The 10753-nt window shown below is 46.2% G+C and overlaps 1 protein-coding gene across 1 annotated transcript; it reads left to right on the forward strand.

Annotated features, from left to right (window-relative positions):
- Nucleotides 1-238: 238 nt before the first annotated feature.
- Nucleotides 239-9029, forward strand: LOC147342140 (pregnancy-associated glycoprotein 1-like). The gene is made up of 9 exons (XM_086385218.1): nucleotides 239-339; nucleotides 1420-1570; nucleotides 2560-2677; nucleotides 2776-2894; nucleotides 4091-4284; nucleotides 5229-5339; nucleotides 6867-7008; nucleotides 7095-7193; nucleotides 8877-9029. Exons 1-9 carry the CDS (start codon nucleotides 287-289, stop codon nucleotides 9027-9029), a joined length of 1140 nt encoding a protein of 379 aa, XP_086241344.1. The 5' UTR covers nucleotides 239-286.
- The last annotated feature ends 1724 nt before the right edge of the window (nucleotides 9030-10753 follow it).

Genomic DNA, 10753 nt, shown 5'->3' on the forward strand with positions numbered 1-10753 from the left:
TTCTCCATCTTTGTAGATGTCCATGAAGATCAGTTTGATTTTCCAGCCCAGCTTCAAGGAAGAGATTACAGTTCAATTCTCTGTATTCTGAGAAGCTTCAAAGTCCACTCGCCAAGGACACTGATGGAGGTAAAGATTTTATCTTGAGATTTGTGTTTTTTCAGATCTTTTAGTGGCCTAAAGGGGAAAAGAAGGCATGTCAGAGCATATATAACTAGGGGCTTCCAGTCACCACTACATGCTAAGAACCTGAACTTCCCTGAGTACTTGGAGCCAGGAAAGAAGTATGAAGTGGCTTGTGCTCCTTGGGCTGCTGACCTTCTCAGAGTGCATAGTCATGTAAGTATGGGGACTGTAATCCACATCATATTCCTTTCTCGAATTTTTCTTTTCATCTGATTATTCTTCCACCCATCAGGTTTAAAAGGGAATGGAATATATCCCTACAGTCTTAATGTTCAACTCTTACTTATTGATAAGTAACTTGCTATAGGAACTGTGGATCCCAAGGGTCTTGGTGTAGATTTGCATGGTTGCACAACTCTTGGGGTCCAGTCATCTCATGCTCTACTGAAAATAGAACTCCTTGCAATTGTTCAGTGCACAGTCTATGCAGAATTAGGTGTGGTCCTGTGGAATAGCACTTTTCTATATTTTATTCAACATGTCTTCTTTTTTCCCTGGATACTTCAGTGTGTATATGTCTATGTCTGCATCTCTGTATCACTGTCATTTATCTCTCCATCTCTTTGGAAGTCTCTGTGAGTGTATTTCTCTCTGTGCGGTTTTCTTTTAATTTTTCATTTGACTCATCCTTCCTTCTCGAGCCTCTAAATTTTCCTAAATTGTTCCCTATCTCCTTGATTCTTCTTTGAAGTCTCAATTCTCTTTCAACTTGGAGATAGATACACTGTTTTATATACACTGTTTCATATCTGACAAGCAGTGTGACCCAAGCCAATTCAGAAACCTCTTGCATTTCAAACTGCTCCATTGTAAAAGAGGATAAGAGTCCCCCTTCTACCTCCTTCCCTGAGCTTCTACGAGAAGGACACATGGGATGGCAACAGCAATGCTAATGGCTGTCATTGTTAAGACTTCTTATTTCTCATGTACCTTATATCCATCACTTCACTTATCCCCAGAATATTCTATTTGGAGGGTTTGAATTGTTGCATTATACCATTTTACCGAGGGGGAGACTGAGACCCCACATGGTCATATGGCTTACCCAAGATTGCAGAAAAGAACCTGTATTCAAACCTATGTCTTTACCATAGTATATGCATAAAATTCTGATAATAAGGTGACTCATAAAAATGATTGGAAAATACACAGGGCCATTACAATGACAATATACCTTAACACTGACAGCTAATTGTAGCTTCTTTGTTTTCTTTGTCAAATGCTCAATGAAAGAATACCTCTAACAAAAGTGAAGACCATGAGAAAAACCCTCAGTGAAAAAAACATGCTGAACAATTTCCTGAAGGAACAGGCTTACAGACTGTCCCAGATTTCTTCTCGTGGCTCAAATATAACTATTCATCCCCTGAGGAACATCATGGATGTGAGTGTATTGGGGATGGTGCTCCACAGCACCCCCTGGTGCTCTAGCCTAGCACTGGGGCTCATCTGGAGGTGCCAAGTGGGATGTTGAGGTTGGGACTCCTACAGGAGGCAGAAACCCTGGGAAACAGGGACCCCACCCAGAGAAGAAGGAACTCTCGTCCTCAACTCTTGGTCTTGGTGACAGGGCCCGGCAATGACCAGGTGGCAGGTAAACATCCATTTCTGTGTCAAAGATGTGTCATTAGTTTGAGGGAGATTGTTCCTTCTGAACTAAGTGAGCCGCTCAGTCACAGATGAAGAGTGAACCATTACTGATCAAAAGGTAGAACCAACCAACTGCTAAGCAATTGTGAATCCTCAGGCAGAAGAATTCAGCTTCCACAGATGCAAGAACCACAGCAGTAAAAAGTTACTGAACCTGTATTCCATGTAAGGCCATAAGAATCTAACACTGTGGTTACTGTATTTAGATTTTAAAAACGGGCTTATTTTGTCTTCAAGAATGCCCATGACAGCCTGAGAGATAGGCAAAGAGTAAATACGTGTCATGAAAGGGTCATCTGTGTGGTGTTGATTGGATATCATCTGAGTTTAGAGAGAGTGGCTGACGTTGATCAAGAAGGACCTCCTGGAGAAGGGGATGCTGAGGCTGGGTTTGAAGAGACTACAGAGATTCTCAAATGAAGGCACCAGGACTCTCCTGGGTGTCCAGTGGTCCTGGATGTTCAGTGGTTATGACTCTGGGCTTCCAATGCAGGAGGTACCACTTCAACACCTGGTCATAGAATCAATATCCTGCATACCATGTAGCACAGAAAAAAAAAATATATATATATCAAATGCAAGCACCTCTGTGATCAAAGGCTTTGAGCTGCACAGTGATTCAAAAGTAATCCCAAGAGATGTGTGACACCCAGAGGGAGGCAACAGTGTGGGAATAGAGAGTAGCCAGTTCTGCACTAACCCACTCCCTCCTTTTCCCTGTAGATGGTCTATGTGGGCAAAATCACCATTGGAACACCCCCTCAGGAATTCCAGGTTGTCTTTGACACAGGCTCATCTGAGTTGTGGGTGCCCTCCGTCTTTTGCCCCAGTTCAGCCTGTTGTGAGTACAGACACCCTGTACCCGGACCATCCTTCATTTGCCCTGCTGCCCTGTTTCCACCCTTGGCACCTGATGACATTCATCTCTTGTGTCTGCAGCTACTCACATTAGGTTCAGACATCTTGAGTCTTCCACCTTCCGGCCTACCCAAAAGACCTTCAGCATCACCTATGGATCTGGGAGCACGAAGGGATTTCTTGCTTATGACACCGTTCGGGTAACGTGTAAACAGAAGCTGAGTCAGGACTGGCTATGAAGTGACCACTGCTTTCAAAACAGATGCAGGACCATCTGGAAGGACCCTTCCTAGCCTAACTCCCATAGATATTGGCCATCTTACCCACAGGATCCTGTCCCTGGGGAGGCAGTGCCCATGGTGACACACGAGCAAACAGATTAGCTAACCCAGAGAGTGACTTGAGGTGTGGACGTGCAGCTCCTCTGCCCATGAGCAGTTCAAAGTTCATTTTGCTGTGATCGAGAAGAGAGGGGAAAAAGCACCCACTTTCATATTCTGAGTCACTGTTCCAAGCACTTTAAGGTAATAACTGGTTTAATCCTGCAACAACCCCACACAGCAGGTGGTCTTATTAGCTCATGAGACGTATGAGGAAACTGAGGTGCAGACAGCAAGGGTCTTGTTGAGGTCACACATGTGGTAAGAGGTGGAGCTAGGCTGGCTTTTCAGGATTGAAGTTGCTGTGGGGTGTTTGGGACAGGACAAAACTGATCTGGGGACCCTGGGGGCAGTCAAAGGATCAGGTATCCAGAGTAGGAAATTGGAGGCCTCAGATGTCAGGGGGCCTGATAAATGAGTTCTCACTCTAGGGGACCCTTGACAATCTAATAAACCTATGGCCTGCCTCCTCGAAAGTACTTGAGTAGTTCCCCTCTCTCTCTTTCTCTCTCATACATACTCACACAAATACACACATATCCCCAAAAGTGGATTTCCCAGGCAGTAATTTCATAGAATCCTGCAAGCAAGATTGTGTTTTCAGCTTCTGTCTTCCTGGACAGATCCAGAATCCACAGTACCTTACAGAGAATGTAGTTCATTCCCGTCATTAGTTCATAGTGATGCCAAAGAGAAGGCTACCTTGCTCTCAACTCATTTTGTCCACAAGGTGGCACCAATCGGTCCAGGCCTGACTTGGTTGCCACACCTGTACAGAAGCCATGAGGCCAATTTGATTCACTCAGGTGGTGTTTTTCAGAGGGGAAGATGTTTTAAAATTCATAGCCTCTCTCAAATGGAACCCAAATTCCCTTCCCAGGTAGGTCTAACCGTCTATGGACCACCAAAGACAGAGCCCAGCCTGAATTCTCTGAGGATCTAATGGCAATGCACCCCAGCCCAGTCCTAGCCCCACTTCACATATCTGTAAGTGGGAACACTCTTCTCTCCCACAGATTGGGGACCTTCTAAGTACTGATCAGGAATTCGGACTAAGCATGGAAGAACACGGGTTTGAGGATCTACCTTTTGATGGCGTCTTGGGCTTGAACTACCCTGACATGTCCTTCATAACAACCATCCCCATCTTTGACAACCTCAAGAATCAAGGTGCCTTTTCTGAGCCTGTTTTTGCCTTCTACTTGGGCAAGTAAGTCTGAGATGGACAATCCTTTTCTCCAAATTAGCTGTAACATGCTTTCAGTTCCATGAAAATTATAGAACACTTGATAAAGAAGTATCCTGAGAGATAATCTAACCCAGGATAACTATGGCCCCAGGGCCCTACCTGGATTCACCACTGGCTTTTATGAATAAATTTTTATTGGAATACAACCCTGCTCCTGAGCTCAAGATCAGTAACTTGGTATAGGGGGGTGATTGAGGGGGATGGCTAATGGAAGGCAACAGGAAAACTGTTGGAGGTTAAGGCTATAGGATTTGCTTATGAATTTGATAAGGAAGGAAGGAGAAGGATGGTGGATATCTTTCCTTCCTCATTAGCATTTCACTGGGAGCCCAGGACCAGCTACCCAATTTGCAGGAGCCAGTGAAAAATGAAAGTGTGGGACACAAAACAAAAGTGTGGGACCCCTTGTTCAAGAAATATTAAGCATTTCAAGACAGGAAGAGCAGAGGTGGGGTCCCTTATGAGTGTGGGGCTGTTTGGACAGTAGAGTTCACAGGCCAACAGAGCCAACTCTGGGTGACATGAACCCACACACTTAGCACTTCCAGGCCTTGATTTTCCTGAAAAATAACAAGCTGGACAAGGGGAAAGTAAAAATGCTTCAGCACCCTGTCCTTTGAGGATATCTGAACATTCATGTAATAGGAGGTCCAGGGCCTCTTCAGAAGACATAGTGGGTGGAGCCCAGCCAGATGATTCAGCTTCTAACCTCCTCTGTGCCACTCATTAGCCAGTAACCGACCTCAATCTGGATCTCAATCACTCCTAGCCTCTATTTCTGCATCTGTAAATTGGGACCTTATTGGGTAGACAAGGCCTTGATGGGTAGACAAGCACAGCTCTCAGACAGTGCCATCGTTACTGTCCTCCAAGGATCAAGCCCCCTCTTCTCTCTACACATGCAGGGCGAAGGGCAGTGTGGTGATGTTTGGTGGGGTGGACCACCACTACTACAAGGGAGAGCTCAACTGGGTACCATTGATCCACGCAGGTGACTGGAGTGTACACATGGACCGGTAAGCCTCTCCCTCTGAGGGTCAGCCCAAGTGATGCTCCCACTACTGTACATGGACACAGGCAGACACACACAAATGCGTTCTAAGACACAGTCACACATACATATACACCGCCCACAGCAACACAGACGGACACACAGACACATGGAAACACAGAAGCAGACACATATAAACATACACAGAGACACATAAAAATATGCATAGCTAGTCAGAGACACACACAGAGACACATACAAACACATATACATATATATAGATACACAAACAACCCATGGGTTCATAATCCCCAGGCCTTCTGACCAGGGCTCTGACCAGGGTTTTAAAAGGGTCCAGAGAGGTCTGTACAGCTGGGAGAGGGCTGAACCCACTGCCCTATGAGGCATGGAGCATGGTTAGAGGACTCTACAGTTTGGTGTACAGAGGATCAGGGAGAATTTCACTAGCCTGGAGAGAGTTATAAGATGATCAACTGTCCAGGGCTACCTGGGACCAAGGAAGTTCTCAGTACAGATAAATGTCTGTTTAAAAACAGGGAAAGTCCTGAGCAAATGGGGAAAACTGGTCTCCTTAGGGAGTAGCTACCCAGCAGTGGAGAGAGGTTGGCTGCAGTCTTAAGACGTGAAAGCAACTAATTAAAAAGACACCCCACATACCTGGGAACACAGTGGGGCAGGGCCTATAATAGAGAATTAGGAAGGTGGGATCCAGGACTGACCTGAGGACAAGAGGCATACTTGATAGGATTCTGTGTGATACCCTCAAACAAAAGCTGACCTGTCCTTTGGAGTTTCTGTGGGCTAGTCATGTATTTCCTGGCCAGGGTCTCAGCGTCTGAGCTGGTTGTAGGAGCACAACTGGGAGGAGCAGTGCTGGGAGACACCCTCTCCCAGAGGAGTTCCTCTCTCCCCCTATTATGAGATTCTGCTGCCACTGTGAATCTCCATCTTCACTCTGTGGTTGACCCGTTATTTGTTCCCCACCAGATACAGCTCTCGGATGGTTCTCATTCATTATTTTTACAGTCTTCATTCACTCATTCAACACAGAAACATTGTGCATCCACTGTGTGCCAGGCACTTTAGGGATGCAATGAGAATAAAACTCGCCCTCACATCTAAGAAGGCAGATGTACAAGAAATGACTCACCCACATAGTGAACTGTCATTTTGGTACATGCTAGATATGAGGAAGGGTCTACAGAAAGTGACCAAGACAGGAGACTGATAAACACTGGGAGAAATACTTCCCTGAAAACAATACAATTAAGCTGGAATCTGGAAGATGAGAAGAAATTTGCTAGTCAAAGGGCAAGGAGCCCTTCTAGGAAGGAAGACCAATTTGTGTCAAGGTGCAAAAGATCCTGGTGTATTCAAGTACTGCATTCGAGGATGTCAAGAAAGGTGCTGTGTCGAGAGCAAAGGAAAAGAAGGCAAGAGACAAAGGGCTGTTTAGGAGACAGTCAGGAAGGGGGCAGCTCTGGGGAGACTCAGAGTGACCTTGATGCCCGCTTTTTCCACTGTCTCTCAGCATCTCCATGAAAAGAAAGGTTATTGCTTGTTCTGGTGGCTGCGAGGCCCTTGTGGACACTGGAACATCACTGATCCTTGGCCCAAGAAGACTGGTCAATAACATCCAGAAGCTCATCGGTGCCACGCCACAGGGTTCCGAGGTAAAGGGTCATGCCCCAGGGTCACTCCCTGTCTCCACACAAACAAGGATCTCCAGGGCCAACCTCTCTCTCTCTCTCTCCAACAGCACTACGTTTCATGTTTTGCTGTCTATACCCTGCCCTCTATTATCTTCACCATCAACGGCATCAACTACCCAGTGCCAGCTCGAGCCTACATCCACAAGGTGAGGGGACAACCCTGAGAGGTGATTCAAAAATAGAACTTGCAGGAACCCTTGGGCTGCTGCTGGGAGGAGGGCGCCCTCTGCAGGCCATGTCACACCATTGCAGATGCTGCTGAGCCCCTGAGCCCCTGTGGCTGGGCCAGAGCCTGTCACAAGATGAAGCAGTTGAAAGTAAAGGGCCGTCTGGGACATTGATCATCCTTAAATAAATGTGGAGATGCCACACCATGCTGGCATGGTGGGAGTCACAAGGAGAGGGGAATACTCAGGTCCTCGGTCCTCAAAGAGCTTCAGTTCAATCTGAACCCTCAGATTGATGAACACGGAAAGTCAGCTCTAGCAGTCCCTGAAATAGGCCATGTGACAGTGAGAATGGCTGGGACAATCCCAGTGTGACGTCCCACCATAGGGATTAACAGTGTCCTTTCCCTTCTGGAAGTTTTCCTGGTTTGGATGATAAATTACATTATCACCCTAGTGCCATCTTCCCCTTGCTCTGGCCAGGTGCCCTCTTTGTAAGTTGGGGTACCCTACCCCTCTGTGGGAGGTTGGATGCTAAGGTGTTAAAGGGTGCACAGTGACTGCTCAGACCTGGCACAGGGTGGAGGCTTCAGGTCAGCGCCCTATGGGAGTTGAGAGCTGGCTGATGGGCTCAAAGAAGGCTTTGAGGAAGAGAGCAAATTTCAGGCATTCTAAAACCACAAACTCATGGAGCTATACGGAGGGTTGCTTGGTTCTAGGCAAAACTGCCCTGGATTCCATGCAAATGGCATTCCAAGGCGCTCTGCATTGGGGCACTGGGGACTTACTAGGGGTGATGAGGGCTACGACTGACTGGTGGGGATGAGGAACCAGACTAAGTTACCCAACCAAGCCTGGACTGGCTAAAGAGGGTGAGTGTGGGCCAAAGGAGGCTTCCCAGAGTTCCTGAGTTAAGTCTTCAAGAACGTGTTGTGGGCACTGCTCTATTTAAGATGGATAACCAACAATGAGTTACTGTGTAGCACGGGGAGCTCCGCTCAGTTATATGACAGCCTGAATGGGAGGGGTATCTTTGGGACCAGGATACACCAATACATACGGTTGAGTCCTTTTACTGTCCACCTGAAACTCAGCTATACTCCAATACAAAATAAAGTTTTTTAATAAAGTATGGATTGTGGGGATGCAGGAAGAGAACCAGCATTCTCTACAGAGAAAACAAGGAGCAGGAGTCAAAAGGGAAAAAACAGGGAGTGAGGAGAACTATGGACATGCTCGTTCTTTTCTAAAAATTATATTGAAGTGTGGCTGATCCTCAGTTTTGCCTTAAGTTCTGCTGCACAGCAATGTGACTCAGTTATACACATAAAAAATATATATTCTTTTTCTTATTCATTTTCATGTGGTTTATCACTGAATATTGAATATAGTTCCTTACGCTCTACAGTAGGAGTTTGATGTTTATCATTCCTCTGTTTCCCCAACTCCCAGTCCTCCCCTCCCCCACAGCCTTCCTCATGGCAACCTCATGTCTTGGTCCTTTTTGGTTTTGGATGAACTCTCATATCCCCTGAAGCTGAGAAAACCCCTTGATACTTACCGAAAGAGGGAAATAAAGTGAAGAATTGTGCTGGGTCTGGATATCGGGGGAGTCACAGGTAAGAGCTCAGGCTGACTGGTGTGTGTCTCTGACTCCCCCAGGATTCTAGAGGCCACTGCTATCCCACCTTTAAAGAGAACACAGTGAGTAGTACATCCACAGAGACCTGGATCCTGGGTGACGTCTTCCTGAGGCTGTATTTCTCAGTTTTTGATCGAGGAAATGACAGGATTGGCCTGGCACAGGCAGTGTAAATGCTTGGAGTGGTTCAGGAATCAGTAAGGCCGCTCCTAACACACACTCACTCACACTTTGAGCACTCCTGCCCAGGATGCTGGTGAACTGTATTTGGTGGTCTGCACACCCTATTCTCAGGAAAGAATAAAGGGTTTCACTCTTAATGGTGCTGAAACAAATGGGTGCCTCTGTTTGAGTCTGGAAGGTGTACAATGATCGGGAAGGATCTAGAACAAAGTCTGAATCACATTTGAGAGGAGACCACTCCAACTGGATTTACAGAAAGTGGAGACTCATTGAAATGATTCTGGGAATCCAGGACACAAGAATCAGAGCAAATACAAAAGTCTCAGTGACTGGAACCAAGAAATCAGAAGTCATCAGTTTTCTCTTTCTCATCCTCACTCTTTCCCTTCCTTCTTCTTTGAAGGTCTTAGCTTGACAAATTTCTTCCTTAAGGCTTCTACACCTAATATGGGAGTTAGCTACCTGCCTTGTGTTTTATATCCCGAAGGCATCTCCTAGTAAGGAAAGAAGCTTGGAGCCATCAGAGTTCAAGGGTGTTCTCTGAATGACCCACCTCAGTTCACATTTACAGCCCTAGATCAGCCATCCTGGCAGGGCCAGGGGTCCTATGATTGACTTTACATGGTCATTGGCCTGGCCCAGCAGCACATATGATTGCAGTTTCCTCCAGCACTACATGACTGAAGCTGGGGAGGTGCAGCCCCAGGGATAGCGACTGACAGATGGTCTAAGCCATGGAAGAATTTGTGATGACCCACCAACTCCACCACCTCCTCAATCAGAGGAATTATAAGGGATAATGAAATAGACTCTTTTCATATAATCTCAGATGAACTTATCACTGGGCTTCTCCTCCAGGGCAGTTTGGGTGAGGTACTTCATGCAGAGCTAGTTCCCTTTTGTTCCCAAACCCCAATCACCAGCTCTCTGCTACATATGCCTGCTCTGTCCTTTCCTGTCCTACTTAAGTGGTGGCCTCAGTGGATCCCTGAGCCATCCCCCTCCTCCAGGGCCCAGAATGCCCCTTCCTTGGCCTCCAATGCTTCTGGGGAGAATGAAATGCTTGTATCAGGAACCCAGTGTACACAGAGCCTTCAGCCTTTCAGAGCTTCCTCCTGGGGTGGAGCTACAAACTATTTGCTTGGAGCTGCTATGGTTAGGCACTTTTGCAGTGAAAGCATCCATTCTTCCCACCTGGAGGCCCTCAGTAGATGCCTCAGCTGAGACAGGGGTCAGAGATTGATTTCCTTTCTATTGACTGGTTTGATCTCCTCGTTGTATAAGGGACTCTAAAGAATCTTGACAAGCACCACAGTTCAAAAGCTTCATTTTTTTGCATTCACCCTTTCTTATGGTCCAGATCACACATCTGTACATGATTACTGGAAAAATCATAGCTTTGACACTACAGACCTCTGTAGCAAAGTGAGTCTCTGCTTTTTAATACACTGTCCAGGTTTTTCATAGCCTTTCTTCCTGCCAAGGAGCAAGTGTCTTTTTTTTATATATACAAATTTATTTTGTGGCTGCAGTGAAGGTATGTTGTGCTTTTGGAGCCCAAGAAAATAAAATCTGCCACTGTATCCACTTTTTCATCATCTATATGCCATGAAGTGGTGGGACTGAATGCCATGAATGTTGAGTGTCTGTCTGTGAATAGTTTTTTGAATGTTGAGTTTTTTTCATCTCCTCCTCTCATCGAGAGGCTCTTTAG

This window comes from Bos grunniens, chromosome 29, assembly GCF_055505025.1.
Source record: "Bos grunniens cultivar Pamir isolate PY7600 chromosome 29, Bosgru_T2T1.0, whole genome shotgun sequence".
In the NCBI taxonomy this organism is placed as follows: domain Eukaryota; kingdom Metazoa; phylum Chordata; class Mammalia; order Artiodactyla; family Bovidae; genus Bos; species Bos grunniens.